This window comes from Meriones unguiculatus, chromosome 10 (assembly GCF_030254825.1).
Source record: "Meriones unguiculatus strain TT.TT164.6M chromosome 10, Bangor_MerUng_6.1, whole genome shotgun sequence".
Lineage (NCBI taxonomy): Eukaryota > Metazoa > Chordata > Mammalia > Rodentia > Muridae > Meriones > Meriones unguiculatus.
The window spans coordinates 11,597,497-11,613,388 of NC_083358.1; the positions used below are offsets into that span (position 1 = coordinate 11,597,497).

General features: G+C 43.4%; 1 protein-coding gene across 1 annotated transcript; it reads right to left on the reverse strand.

Moving 5' to 3' along the window:
• Positions 1 to 3,879: 3,879 nt before the first annotated feature.
• Positions 3,880 to 15,438, reverse strand: Dynlrb2 (dynein light chain roadblock-type 2). The gene is made up of 4 exons (XM_021638846.2): positions 15,303 to 15,438; positions 12,624 to 12,699; positions 5,605 to 5,772; positions 3,880 to 4,839 (listed from the first exon to the last, which is right to left on the reverse strand). The coding sequence occupies exons 1-4, from the start codon at positions 15,303 to 15,305 to the stop codon at positions 4,796 to 4,798; spliced, it is 291 nt and encodes a 96-aa protein (XP_021494521.1). The 5' UTR covers positions 15,306 to 15,438; the 3' UTR covers positions 3,880 to 4,795.
• Between the last annotated feature and the right edge of the window lie 454 nt (positions 15,439 to 15,892).

Sequence of the window (15,892 nt, forward strand, 5' to 3'; positions counted from 1 at the left end):
TTCATTAATAATAATTAATACTACATAATAATAATAGACATCTATACTATGTTAAAACCACTGTGGATGTACATTCTTTATGTTAATAATTAGCATCTACACCATACCAGTCTGTGGGTGAACATTCTTGTCTTTGCAGACAAGAGACTGAGATGGAAGGAACTATTGTTTCTTCTAGTGAGTAATGGAATGAGATGTAGATTCCGTACTGTTTCAACTGTGCTGTGTCTCATGTTGTAAAGGTGACCAAAGAGGGAGGATGTTAAAATTCTGCATATAGCCAGTGTTCAGAACTCAAGACATTTATCGAGAGACCCTTGAGTTGTGTATACCAAAAGGAAATAAAGCTCAGATCCTTTCCTAGGTCTGAAGCCAGAAGGAAGTGAGAAGGCTTCATACTCTTTCCTTAACGTTCAAGGGGATGGTTTGGTGCAGGCACCTGTACAATGCTGTCCTCCAGGCATAACAGCTGCAACCATGTCCATCAGAGCCTCCAGTAGTATTTGACAAACACCATAAAGCATACCTGTTGACTGTTGAAGTTCCTTCATAGATGGGAGTGTCATTAGACTCTCCCCAGAGATTACATCCACTCCCTTTGTGCTTTCCTGACAACTGTGTGCTATTCTCCCCAAGCTGCACATGGTCTCATGTTCTCAGGAGGTGCTAGATGCAGAGCACAGTAGGCTACGAGACTGGTAGCTACCATCTGTGCAGCTGTGAGGACGTTGTCATCCATACTTGGGTGAGACTTTCTGGTGACATGGCTGATTTGGAGTCCACCTATGACGCTATTACGTAACCCTCACTCCTGCTCCTTAAGTGACATCTCGCCTCTGCTCTGTAACCAAATGTCACCCTACTCTAACTAACCCCTATAAAGTCCTTGGTTTCCCATGTTGGACTTTGGTAGAATTGCACTCTGCCCTGCCAATGCTGCTTTATCTGGGGAAAGCAGGGGTTTGTCTTCGTCTCCTCAGGGAGAAGTTTCCATACTACAGTTATTACTTCCATATTAGAATTATACAATTATTGGAGATGATTGTAATTTTTTTAAAAACCAGGAAAAGGGGATGGAGAGATAGTTCAGGGTTTAAGAATTCACAGGGCTTTAGCGGGAGACCTGAGTTTGGTTTCTAGTATCTATATAGAATAGCTCACAACCAGCTACTGTAACTTGAGTTCCGGGGGGGATCTGATGCCTTCTGCTGGCCTCCACAGTCAACTGCACACACGTGCACATGCCCACACTATGTTAATTTTGACTTTAGAAGCAGATAGGTGGTCTCCTATTGAGCTCTGTACAGATCCCCAAAAGCCTCCGATAAAATGGTTCTGTGCTTACGAGATGAAAATGGGAAGTGCGTGGTGCTAATGATGTGTAAATGTGTTTTTAGCTAGTTTCTTAAGATTGACTTTGAGGCCCATTATTGTTAATATTTATGGTTGGGATCTGTCTCTCCAGAGGCCCTATAAACAGCTCTCCTGTTGTTCAGGTAAAATTTACAGCTAGCAGGATTAAAGAGAGGCACAGCATGGGCCCAAGCTTGCATTTCTCAGGGGAAACAGAAAATCCACCAAAGGCTTTGGATGAGTTTAGATCATTCATCTTTTCGTGCAGTCATCTTTGAAACATGTCTCATTACCTATGCTACTGTGAATTCAAGAGGGACTGGGGATCCATGCACTGGAACAGAGACATGGTACAAATTCCACAAGCAAGCATCCACTTCAGTTGCCATTGGCTTTCCTGCCTTTCCCTGTCACAGTCTTTGGCCCAACAAAAGGTTAGGGTTGACTCTGCAAATCTAGGAAGTCTTCTGCCAATATCTCCCCCGTGGGATAGAGGGGCCCACACAGAGCCCTGGCATTTCAGTGGTGCCATCTGCACTTGGCAGAGATTTCACAGCACTCTGTCTCAAATGGGGCCTGAAATTTTTGACTTGGCCCAGCAGAAGGTAGTGGCTTTACCGCTCGCTCAGCCATGCATTTGCTCTTGAGCTCTGGGTGGGCTGGGAAACTAAGAGGAGATGACAGATTTAGGACTCAAATGTTACTTCTGGTATATTTTAAAATAACATACAATTCTGTACCTTCTGAAAGCAATTTTGGAGGGTGTGGAGGGGGTTTCACATGAGCCCCTGCCCCCAATAAAGGGCATGCATGCCAATTCTACAGGCACATCCAGATTACATCAAGCTCATACCTGATGTTTTAAGGACACATGGATGGAGCTCAGGTGAAATTCTTACCTGATGAACCAAGGGCTTGGGCATATATGAGCTCTCTAGAGCTCTCTGGCAGTTAAATTTTGCAAATTTTAAGTGGAGCAGGACCACCCTTCCCATTAATGCATTTGTTTGCTTTTTTGGAGTCTAACAAGATCTCATTAATGCTGAATTATCATAATTCCCAAAGCTGTCCAAGAAAGGATAAGTACTACATGATGACTTTACTGGGATGTAGAAAAAGGAAAAAAAAAAATCATTGCTATGACAAAGGATCTCAGCTGAGTAAACTATAGTTATAGAATGTATCAAACTAGGATGTATGGGTCTGAGGAGTTGAATCAGTGAGCAAAAGCACTTGTATCACAAGCCTGAGGAGCTGAATTTGAATCCCTGTCACCCATGTAAAATGCTAGGCATAGCCTTATATACATCTATAACCTCAGCACTGTGGTATGCAGATTGGGGGAAAGAAGATATCTGGGGTTTGCTGGACTATAACCTAGCTTCAGATTGAAACAGAGACCCTGTCTCGAGCGACTACTTCAGAGAGTGATAGAGCAGGGTGCTAGCATCTTCCTCTGACCTCTGCACACACAAGTGCACACACATGAGGGGAAGGCGAGGGACAATGGCTACTCTGTCAGATCTGAGGATCCCTTTTCTGTGCATGCTCATTTCCAGGGCTAAGTACCTGATATGCCACAGGCTCTTCATTCATCTCCTCTCTGAAGGAAGAGCTAGTCTTCTGCTTGTGACTGTGCAAACCTGTTTGTGATGCGAGGGCCTCAGGGCAGACACTGGAGCTTGTTCCTGTAAGATGGTCGCCCCTCCCAGTCACTCCACCCTTGAGAAACAGCCAGTGTTTTCCTGGTTCTTGTTTCATCTGCACTGGCTCAGCAGATTCCCAGAAACAAACCAGTAAGTAGAGTTTTCTGATCATCCCATTTTACAGATGAAGTTCTGAGGCTCACGCTGATCACAAATTAAAGGACCAGATTGGGAAGAATCTGTGGAGTGGGTCTCAGCCTGAGGCTCAGTTTGTTACTTGAAGAGGATTTAAAAATACTCACCAGCAGGCTGTGCTGGAGTGCTGAGTTATGCTGTAAGGCTCCAGCATCATTGGATGAGCTCAGCTATTACGATGGCAAGTCCACTGTTACTATGGCGTTGGGCATGGTCCATTTGGACCTGTGTCTTTTCTTAAAAGCACTTGGAGACTAAGCCAATTTAGCCTTTGGGATCTACCTGGCCCTCCTTTCTGCGTGTTCCTCCATCAACTCGTGCTGGCTACATTTGCCGTCCAGGATGCAAGTGAACTAACAAACTTACCATGAACCATCCTCCACACTTTGCCTGCTTTGAAAGGGTGGCGGGAACATGGAAAGATGTCTGTGAGCCACTGAGGAGGCCAAACTGGGACACCTGTCACGAGGCTATCTATAGATCTGCCTTATAATGTTTTTTTTTTTTTTTTGCATAAATCTCAAAAGAATCGTGTTGAGTCAAAAGTTGATTCTGAAAGTTTACCCACAGTATTGTTCCATTTACATGGCCTTCTTGATAGGATAAAATTCTACAAGTGGGGCTCAGATTCCTACTGTCATGGGTCAAGGGCTCAGACAGGGTACAAAAGATAAAGAATCAAGACAAGGCTGGAAATTTTTTCTTTATTGATTGAATTGTATCAGCTTCCAGGTTGGGTCACTGTCTTAGAGTTCTGGAAGATGTTGCCACAGGGAGAAACTGGAGGAAGGGGCATCCACCATCTCTGCTTGTTGCCATCTCACATGACTTCTCAGTTATCTCAAAATTAACAGCTTACAAAACAGGGAGGGTATAAAGCACACACAGCGAAATTTCACCATTTACTTAGCATGGGACTGAGGGTGCATGGGAACCTGTTGCATTTATTACATTTCATGAACGCTTTAAATATTTAGCAAAGACAAAATTCTCTGAAATTATCCTCAGCCTTGTGTGTACACAACTTTGCCCAACATCCACTCTTGGTCCCCTTAGCTGGGTATCACAGACACAGCAGCCTGAGGGGTTTTGTGAGGGACACAGGTATTGAGCTGCAATGATGACCTCCGTTGAGAAACACTCTCTGCTTCTCCCTGTTCTTTTCAACCTGGGAGCATCCGGCACTATGGGCATTGGGGATTTCTCACTCCTCTGAAGCTTCTTTAGTGCTCCACTCTGCTTTCTGGGTATGGTTGAAAACAATGCAAGCTCTCAGCTCCCTGTTCTGGCTCTGTCAGTTGCCAATTGCCATGCCTCCATTACCATTACAGACTCACCTTATTTATTTATTTATTTATTTATTTATTTATTTATCTGTGTGCTATTTAAAAACAGGGACATACATGGCAAAATTTATTTATTAAAAAGCAAAAGTACAAGACAACAGCGCAGTCAAAAGGGACTAATGGAGACATATAGAGCAGTTTCATTGTCAACACAGGAAAACACATCTCTGCACTCAATTAGGGTACAATTTTATGGATTAGAGGAGTGAAGGGTTTCCGGGCATCATCATGAGGACAGAGTTGGCCACAGCAGGTTTACTCACATGGGTTCTGAATGACAATCAGAAGGTATTCCTTATCTAGGGAGAAACATGAATGAAGTTAACTCATTCATATCTAGTCTATGAACACTCCCACTAGCCTGCTTTTCTCTTTCAATCACGCGATGGACATTGCGTAGACAATGGCTGCACATCAGAATTACCACAGCACATGGGAAAAGCTGAAAGCGCACAGACTTTATGATTTCGTTTGTCTGTTGTCCCAGGCCCTGACTAACCTTAATAAATATTCCACACGTGGTATTTCTGCGCAGCAGCAGAGAAAGCTTTCTCTCTTTATCTGATGTGATAATGTGGTATATGCCAGGCTTGTGACTGTAACACAGTTATTCAGGAACACTGTGAACACAATTCCTTTGTGGAAGTGACCCTGAGGCCATGTCTTCCAGTAGAACACTCACAGTATTGTTACACTCACCTCACAGGGAGGTAACATGAGAGTAGCCTTGGCTCCTACTTTATTCCCAGGACGGGTCATTTCCGCCACTATTCAGAAAGTCTGTGTGCTATGTCTTCTGCATCTAGTTTGATAACTAGTAAGTGTGAGTGGGCAATATTCAGCTTGTTCAAAAGCCAAAATACTTGCTACTTTCATATAACTTTTGAGTTTTGGCTCTTCAGAAGCAAACATCTTCGTTTTTGTAATCAAAGAACTTTATGTCTCACACTACATATTAAATTCTATATTCCCACCACGGTCCTATAATCCACCAGTCTTAAAAATAAGTCTTTAACCAGTAAAGTAGAAAAGCATTTTAAGTATGAAGTGGCATGTCCAGTTACCTGGGGCTACCATGATTTCATGTTTCTTCGATCTGATCCTAAGAAAAGTCAGGTCGTTCTGGGGGTCAATGTCCCTGACAGTGCTCTTGGCCTTCATGGTCAGCTGGTGGAGAAGACCCGCATATTGAACTGTTGTGGAGTTGTCCAGGGTTGTTCGGATTGGAATGCCTGTGATGAGATTTAATTTGGGGTTATTTTTCCCATAATTGTAAGAGTGATATGTGCATTGTAAAAACCATTGGGAGTTACTCATCTTCACAAATGGCAGGAAAATGGGTGGTGGCTTTTAATAGCTGGCATCAATTTTAGGTTATTATTAGTTTTATCATCTTTTTGTCTCCATATAGAGTTTTAAATATAGTTGAGTCAAATGGTGTTTGCAAATTTGTCTGTGGCTTTCTCGTCATTTAAGTCAAAACACACAAGCTTCCCATGGTAATGATGCCTTTGCTATTACTGTTCATCTCTGCATGCTTCTGTTCTATGGATGTATCATTATAAGATCAATATAATGTTTGGACATTTGTTATTTTACATTTTAATAGTGAATGTGTGATAAATATTTTATGCATAAATCATCTGGAAGATGTTAATTATTTAATCTTAATCACATATATAAGTATATATGTATATATATGTATATGTATATGTGTATATATATGTGTGTGTGTGTGTGTGTGTGTGTGTGTGTGTGTGTGTGTATAAAACTACATTCTCAAAGCATCCCTTGTAGTCTATAATATGGGATTTTTCTGCTTTCCTGAAACAAAAGCCACAAAGGGACAGCCCTATCTGAGCCAGGGGCTATATTCAGCAGGGACATTCCAATTTTTTAAACAATTCCCACAAGTGTTTTGAAAACCTAAAATTTTATGTCAGAAAACCATGCTAACAAAAACAAATATGCCTTTTCTGGGTGGGTGTCACTGGTTTGGGCTTCTTTTCTATTTAAACATTATTAAATCTGGTCTCTGTTGCTGAATTACATGAGATTGAAACAGATTAAATCTATTTGATTTAATTAAAAAATTCTAGCCAGACAAATATGCAAGTCTGAATCAATTCAGTTCACAGCCAACGAGGCCCTGTTGGGTCACCCAGGACCTAGTGTCTATTATGCGGCAAGTTAGGTGCTTCACACATATTGTATCTGATCAAAGATAACCTTTATGTTGGGAACCACCAGACAGGAAAGAACTCGAGGGATTTCATTTAGAAGTGTGGCTTGACTTTAGGGGGAGCAGATAACATGAGTCTGTCAAATTCCTTAAGCATTGAATTGAGGCTAGTCAACAACAGTCTAAAGCGGCGCTTAGGTTTTCCTTCAGAAAACACAGCTGCAGAACCTAATAGCAGAGATGAGCATTTCTCAGAGTTAAAAGATTACTATCACAGAATTTTATCGAGTCTTCATGAAATGCTAGGAGACTGTCAGTTTTGACTTTGAAACAGACTAAAATTCCTTTCGCAATGACCACCTTCTCCATAACAGTGACAAAAGGGTTTCTGGTACTCACAGGGTGATCTATTCTGTACATGAGGTTTCATACAAAACCATTAATATCTGTAATATTAATCCTTGGCCACTTTCCCCAGAGGACAGTCTGTTGTGTCTCATAGCCAAGAAGTCACAGAGTGGGAGGCTGTGGGGTAGCAGGCACCCGATTCCAGATACTTTTGGATGGACAGTTTGGTTTTATATCTTAGCACTGACAACCACTGAAATCTCAGTGGCTCAGATGAAAAATAGAATAAATTATTCAAAGTGTAGATGATTCGAGTATGAACTAGAGGCTTTGGCTGTTGTCTGTTCATAATACAGATTGATAAGTAAAAGAGCCCCTCTTTTGAATAACACATGCTTAACCAAGGGAATAGGATGTTCTCACTCTTGAAAGCAGACAACCAAGAGATAAGGGTGGGAATTTCAGTCAGTGGCAGGGTGCTTGGCAAAGCCCTGGGTTCCATTCCTAGCTCCCTAGACTGACCAACCAACTAACCAACCAACCAACCAACCAACCAACCAACCAACCAACCAGCCAGCCAGCCAGCCAGCCAGCCAACTAACCAACCAGTAAACCAACGAACGGGACCAATGAAACAAAACAACCAATCAAGAACTATTTAGTGAGCTCTTGCTTTGTACCTTCTAATAAAATCAATTTATTAGAGGGTAATTTTTAGGCTGGGTGTGGTGCTGAATGCTTGTAAAGGCTCAGACAGAAAGATGGTTTTGAGTGTGTGCGCAAGTGTGTGTGCATACGTGTGTGTGTGTGTGTGTGTGTGTGTGTCTTCACACACACAGTCCTCATGTATACATCTTTCCGGTACTGGAATTATAAGTGAGCACCACCACACCCATGGGACTCAAACTCAGGTCCTTCAGCTTTCAAAGTGAGCACTTTATTGGCTGAGCCATCTCAGCAGCCACCCTTCCTTCCTTCCTTCCTTCCTTCCTTCCTTCCTTCCTTCCTTCCTTCCTTCCTTCTTCCTTTCTTCCTTCCCAGGACCTAAAATAAGTCCTAGTTTCTTACATATCCACTCAGGAATACTTTCAAAGGTTTAAAAATCACTTTGAACATTCATGTGTCATTATAATCTATGCTTAATCCTCTCTCCCTCCATCTGCCTTTTCTTCCTTCTTCCCTCTTTCTTTTCCTTCCTTCTTTCTTTCTTTCTTTCTTTCTTTCTTTCTTTCTTTCTTTCTTTCTTTCTTTCTTTCTTTCTTTCTTTCTTTCTCTCTCTCTCTCTTTCTCTCTCTCTCTCTCTCTCTCTCCTCCCCCTCTTCCTTCTGCGGTGGCAGGGATTGGAACTTATGGCCTCATATTTGCAAGGTAAGCACTCTGAGAGTTGGGGGCTATCCCCAGCCTTGCTCTCTATCTTAATTCCATATTTAAATGTATACGTGTACCTGACTGTGTAAACAATCAGGAAATACTATTGCTTAGTCCTCTACTCTTTCATATAATGACAAGTGGTTCACCATCTTTCTGCAAGAATGTATGTTTGTGTGTATAGTCTCTATTTTAATAGCACCCTAATATTTTCATTTCATACTTTTGGGACATTGTTTGATTCGGAACACACGAGGCTAAACTGTCTAACAAGTAGTTGAAGGTCTGCTTTGTAAGACATGTAGCCTGCATATCCTCCTTATGGACACTCAGGCTGTTCTCCATCCATGACTTCTATCAAAAAGGCTACAAAGCCTGTCATTGCACATTTGTTTGTTGGGTAGCAGACATTTCCAGAACAGAGCTCCCTGAACAAAACATACGAACATTTTAAAATTTGATATTGTTGGATTTATGGCATCGCTTTAGAATATGACTGCCTGTGATCCCAGGGAGCGGAGTCATTACTTCTGTTTGCCATCTGCAATTGTGTATTTTTGCTTTGGTGGGTAGACTGTGCTTTAGAAGAAAAGAAATCGGCTGGATGGCTGATAAAACCTAATGATATTCAAATGATGAATTGTTGGACGTGTCAAGAAAATTTAAAGTCAAAAACCTGTAGAAATTGAGCCTGTACATAAAAGAATATATGACAGCTTTGAGTGCTAGGGAGGTAGACATTTACATATCAGTGTTACAGTGAATGTTCTTCCAAAGGGGAAATTAAAATGAATACAGGATCCACTGTCATTGAAGCCTAGACCACACAGAACCAACAAATTAGCAAGTAGTCTTCTTTGTTGTCGTAAATAGGAAGACTGTGTCTTGGAAACAAAGCAAAGCCTCACTGCACAGCCTGTTGTGTGATGCCGTCTAAATGAATAAACACAGTAGACCTGCTTAATTAGCTACGGAGGTGAGCTGGCCATGATGTTAACACGTTGTCTGTGCGTTGTCAGCCACAACCACCGGCAGAGAACAGGAGGGTGGCAACATTGTCCCGGGTAACCGCTTTTAGGACTAAGCGGCCCAGGGCTTCTGAAAGGCTGCAGAGCTGACCTGTAATAACAGACACCTCTAGCTACACTTGAGTAGACCGTTGAGACTGTTTTCTGACATTCAGGTCACACAACTTATACCATATGCCATCAAGAAATATCCCCGACACTCTGCGGTCATTGACCATCTCACCACAAAAACAAGCCTCTCACTTACATTTTTTGGGAGAAGGTTAATTTGACTTCTGGTTAAAAAAAAAAAAAAAAGTCAAGTTTCCATAAGCCTTGAGAAGTTCCCTGAATCCTGACATATTATTATCCTAGCTGAAGTTAGAGAAAAGCAAAAGGTATGAAAAACAACATTTTTGTTGTTGTTGCTTTCAACTCTAGAAATCAAGAGAACACTTCACAGAGGAGTGCTGGAAAGCAAACTTTACTCCTGATTTCACTACCTGGGGAGGATCACTCTAAAATCTGAACCTTTCCTTCCTCCCTCTTTTTTAGGTATTTTTTATTTACCTATTTTTTGAGACAGAGCATCACACAGCTTAGGCTGAGGATGACCTTGACCTCCTGCTTCCACCTCTGCCATTCTGGGATTATGGGCATTTTCCACCAGGCCCTGTTTATCCAATGGAACTTAAGGCTTCATGCATGGCAGGCAGTCACTCTACCGATTAGGCCACCTCTCCAGCGCTTCCCCTGACTCTGTGTACTTGCAGTTTGCATATGCACCAGGCTGTGTAAGTGATCCCAAAATACCTCCTCTTACTTCATTCCCTGCTTTTGTTCTTGGACTCATATCTTTTTCTCCATCACTCACTGGTACGGTATTCTTCAGAGATCTGCTGCCCTTTGCATACTTTACCCTGAGGCAGTCCGGTGAAACCCATTAGAGGTACTGGCCTGGGTGCCACCGTGCCTATACTGGGTTGAAGTGTTCTCCAAAGTTTAAGTCCACCCTAAACTGCAGAAGATCAGCTTGTGTGGAAAGAGGGTCTCAGGAGAGGCAGCCAGTTAACATGAGGCCACACTGGGTTTGGGTGGGCCCTCAGACTAGGGTAACGGGTCTGTAAGCCGAGTGACAGCAATGATTTGACTCCCACTAGGGAGAAGTCAGAGAGCCTCCAGCTACGGAGTCCTCGGAAAGACCATGAACCAGTGACAGTCTGGCTGCAGTTTCAGCCTTCCAGGTAGAGGCCTAACAAATTGCCGTTGAGTTTGTGTGTGCGTATGTATGCTTGTGTGTACATGTGTGCATGTGTAGGTCGGAGGCTGACATTCGGAGTCTTTATCCAGTTTTACCTTAATTTTACTGCAACGATGTCTCTCACAGAACTTGGAACTTATAAATTCATCAGGCGGCCTGGCTAGCGGGCCCCAGGGGAACCCCTGTCTCCTCTTCCTCAAGTACTGGTATTCCAGGAGCACAGCTGTTGCATCTACCTTTTCGCATGGGTGCTGGGAGCTGAACTCAGCAAATCATGCTCACATGGCAAGAACTTGACTGACTGAGCCATCTCCCTAGCTCCCATGTCTGCTGTTCAAAGGAAGGAGTATGTGGTATTTGTTGTCACAGCCAAAGGGAAGTCCCGAGACACCTCTGCTAAACCACGCAGGTAGCATGGGTAAGTCAGGGTGTGAGACCCTGGAGCAAATACTTGGAAGCAGAATCTGTTTAACCAGGGCCACACCAAGAGTTGACCACTTCCTGGAAATACGTGGCCCAGTTTTTGACTTCCTGTAAGACAAATCCTAACCCCTTCTTCCTCATTCCTCAGGCATGGTCCCCACCACCACTACAAGCATTTGGCAGAGTTGTTTTTTATTTTACAAAACAAGGCAAATGTTTTCTCTGCAAATCTCAACGAAATAAATCAAAGTTCTCAGAAATTCTTTAATTAGAAGTCATTTAAGTGCTGGCTATTAAACTGCGCACTTGACTGTCTTCTCATCTAACTGCCACAACCACCAGGAACTCAGGTTATTTTCCATTCTTAGTGACAAGCAAAGAGTGCAGAATTTCAACAGTCTCTTAGCTGGTGCTTGCGCAATAAGCATTTCCCAATGGATTACGCCAGAACGCCGAGCTGGGGCCCAGCCAATCCTATGGTAGCACTGTGAATTATGTGAACTGGCTACTCTTATTTCAAAGAACGCTCCGGAATTTTTGGCACCTCTCACTCTTAACAAATGCCTGAATTAGCAATGGGACAAGTGGGCACCTTTAGGAGGTTGCCACTGTGGCGGTGCATGGAGCAACAAGCAAGCAGGGGAAATGTGATACGGAGTCTTCTTATTTGAGAGAGAGAGAGAGAAGAGAGGGGTGGGGGAGGTGTGCTTGTGTGCATGTGTGAAAGTCAGAGGACAAGTTATTGGAGTCAGTTATCTCTTTTTGCTCTGTGGGTGCTGGGGATAGAACTCAGGTCTTCAGGCTTGTCAGCAAACACCTTTACCCACTGGTCCATCTTGCAGGTTCATTATGCAGACGTGAATGGTTCAGACACACTGAGTCCCAGGCCACTATCCACATTTCATACTTGGCAATGTATTATTCCTTCCTGCCCGTTATTTACCAGACTGGAAGTGCTATGTAAGGAGTTCTGTGCTGGAAGGTCCTGGGAAGACTTGGAGGGGCCAGGGGGTAAGAGACACATTATATACACCTATAAAATTTCAATTAATAAAATCATTATTAAAATATATACAAATGGTAAAGATTTGTTTTACTATGATAAAGGAAAATGTTAATTTAAAATTAAGATCAAAGTTCTATACTGTAGCCTTCATAATATTAAGCCAAAACCAAGCTACCAATCATACAAGTTTTCCTCTCTTCAACAAGAAAGCTTTGCTGTCCCCTGCTCCCCCAAAGCGATGTCAATTACCAGAGTTTCTTAAGAAGACCCCGTGCAGTGGATTTTAGGAATACATAGGCATTGTAGACAATGTTTGTGTAGCCCTGGCTCTTTAAGTGATTATATACAGTAGGTATCCAATAAATGTCTGATGTCAGCTAGAGCTGACACAGACAAAACATGCTTTTAAGTTAAGAATCTAAGATAAATGTCTTCACTCTTGACACAATAAATGGGTTCCCCCTGACTCAGCCCGTGGTTAGAGTTACCTTCTGCATTGACCACCATCGTTCCAATGACCCCTTTGTGGCCCTGGATTCTCTTGAGGGTTTCCTCCACCTCTGTCTGCAAGAGATTAGAGCCACCATTAACCAGAAGGGTCTCCGTGGTGACATCCCCTCTACAGAGAATGTCTAAGAAGATACCTTAGTCCCCTATTTCTTTAACTGACAGCTGGAGACTATCTGCTTGGCTGTTTAAAAGGTATGCTTGAAACTATTAGATCTCTTGTGGGGACTCTGTATGAAGCCCCCACTTGCATATAACCTAGATAGATTGCCAGGGTTCAGCCCCAAAGAAGACAAAGAATCTCACAAGCTTACTTGTCTTTATTTGCAAGAAAGGTAGTGTTTGATTGTTTGTTTTTATTTTGCCCAGAAAGCTTCCATGGGTCGGTCATCTTTCATAGATCCCGTTTCTCTACTTACGAAAACTTCTTTTGTGTGCCATAGACTTTAAATATTTATTGATCAGCACCCTGTCCTCCAAGGGTCCAAAAGCTGCCCTCCTTGAGACCCCCTTAGTTACATCTGTTACCTCCATTGGGGGTTCACTCTGGTGGCTAAACTTACAAAGGGCATTCTAGGCAAGCATTATATTGCAGGATGCCAGAGTCTCCTGGTTCTAGTAACTTGTGTCCAGGTTTAATCTGAATGTTCAGCTGAGAACGTCTGTGTTTGGGACTCCACATCTGGGTTTTATGTTCACCTTTGCAAGATGAAGGTGAATAAATTCACTGTACAACTTGGGCTGTCTTTTTTTTTTTTTTTTGTAACAGCACATTGTGGAACTTTATATTTCTTTTAAAAACATATTTTATTATTGTGTGTGTGTGGAGGGTGTTGTGTTTGCATGTATGTCTGTCCACCCTGTGCATGACCTGTGCCAGTGGAAGCCAGAAGGGTGTGTCAGATAACCTAGACCTAGAGTTACCGACAGTTGTGCTAGGAATTGAACCTGGGTCCTCTGCAAGAGGGTCCAGTACTCTTACCTACTGAGTGATTTCTCTAGCCTCATATAGAATTTTTTGAGGTTTTTTTTTTTTTTTGACAGTGTTTCATACCGTGTAGCTCAGCCTGGTCTTGAATTTGGAGCAATCTTCCTGCCTCAGCCTTCTGAGTGCTGGGCTTACAGGCAGACACTACCATGCCCCAGTTGGCCTGGCAGTCTTTGGATGAGAATTTATCTCAGTATTTTCTTTCCCAACAGCTCACAAGTGAATGTTGTGTTACATCAGGCAGAGACAGGCTTTTCTTTTGCACTCAGTGTGGATGTGAGCAGGCACTTACATTGTCTTTGCCATCACGAGGGCAGGTCTTTTCTGAGCAAGCACCATGCTAGATTCATGGCTTTTCCCACTATGAACACCATTACCATTAGCATGTTCTTTAAATTACTCCACTGCCCACAGCTTTAAAAAAAAAAAAAAAAAGAAAAGAAAAGAAAAAAAAAACTGCATCTGCAGAGGAGGCTGCCATTTCTACCACAGGTTAAAACCTGGCTCCCCATCACAAACCAAAAAGACTGTAAAAACTAAGGAATAAAGCACATTTTTTTTTTACATTTCACTGCCATGAAAGCTCTGAGCCTGAGGTGTCCTCTGAAGCTGAAAATCAGACATTACCAGTGACAGTTATGTCAAGAACCTGATAGTGCCAGGGACTTGTTTTGCCCCCCACACAGCCTGGTACAAAAAAAAAAAAAAAAAAAAAAAAAAAACAGAAAAAGCAAAAGGAGACATTTTTCATGAGGTGGATTGCTGAAACTTGGCATTTCTTGGTCTCCTAATGCTTGGCACAGAATATCCACAAACTACCACAGTTCTGACCAACTTAGGAGAATGTCTACAACTCCTCAGAACCACAATCCTCCTCCTTTCTCTGCTCCTCCATATCTTTCCCTCTCCGCCAAGATGCCTCTCTTCTGACTTCCCTGAGGCCCTTATTGCAACCTCCTGAGTCCCTAGGCCCACCTCCTTCCCTTCCCTTCCCTTCTCTTCTTCCCTTCCCTTTTCCTTTCCCTTCCCTTCCCTTCTTTCCTTTCCTTTCCTTCCCTTCTTCTTTCTCCTTCCCCTTCTCTCCTCTCCCTTCCCCTCCTCTCCGTTTTTTCTTTTTCTCCATCCCCTTTCCCTTTACTTCCTCATCTCCCCTCCTCTCTCCTTTCCTCTGCCTTTTTCCTCATCTCTTCTCCCATTTCACTTCTTTCTCTTCCATTCCCTTCCTCCCTTCTCTTTTCCCTTGTCTTTCTTTTTCCCTTTACTTTTTTCTCTTCTCTTCCCTTCCTTTTCTGAGAAGGTTCTTTCTTCTTTCTGTCCTTCCCCCTCCACCTCAATCCCTCAGTCCCTCTGTCTCTCCCTCCCTCTCCTTCCCTTCCTCTCTTCATTCCTTGGCCTTTTCTCCTGATTTTCCTTTCTTTTCTCTTTGTCTCTTGATCTCCCATCCCTTCCTATTCTCTCGATCTCCCGGGTCCCAGTCCTTCTCAGCCTGGGATCTTTCTCCTCCACCTCCATTGCTCTTTGCAAACTTTCTCGGCTCCCGGATTCTTCTCAGCACCTCCCCTTTCTCAATAGTGCCCCCTCCAGCTTCATCCATGAACAGTGAGACCCTCCCAGGACAGCTGTAGCCATGGAACCTCCCCCTCTGCTCTCCCAGATATGGACCCACATTTACCATAGCGCCTCTGGGACAGCTCCACTCTCAAGCCCTCTGAGCTCCAGTTTCTGTGGCTGTCAACAACGCTTCCCGCGTTGCTAAGAAACCAAGCAGGAAGTGGCTTCCAGAAAGCTGTAGGCTGCGCCTGCGCAATGGTCAGGTTGTTTCTGAAGCAGGTTTTTCCGCCCTGCCAGTGTCAGGTTGTTTCTCAGCCCAGCAAAAGGTTCTAGAAGACAGAGGCAAGGGCCTTCCTTCCCGATGTAGCCCGAGGCGATGGAGTTGTGGTGGGATGCGGTCTCGTGTGGCTCTGATTTCCCTCCTTTTCTATGTGTTTTTGGGGATGTGGCGATCACTTGTTCCTGGAGTCGGTGGCCCCTCTACCGCCCCCACGTGAGCTGTATGGTATCCACGCAGGTACGATAATAGACTACGGAAACGCTAGCACCCAGGGAGGGAGCTCTGTCAGAAAATCAACTGATTTCACTTGTCCCTGAGTATTTCGTACCTGAGCTGGGATGATCTAGAAAGGGTTGCAGGATGGATGGTCTAGTGTCATTTCTGTTGCTGTGCTGAAACCTCCCGACAGAGGGAACTTAGGGGAGAAAGGG

Bases quoted from the DNA above. Each gene is read 5' to 3' on its own strand.
- Dynlrb2 (XM_021638846.2), bottom strand. The intron at 5,773-12,623 runs GTAACTCTAACC...ATCTCATCACAG, and splicing joins GATGGTGGTCAATGCAGAAG to GCATTCCAATCCGAACAACC. The intron at 4,840-5,604 runs GTAACTGGACAT...GTTTCTCCCTAG, and splicing joins TGAAATCATGGTAGCCCCAG to ATAAGGAATACCTTCTGATT.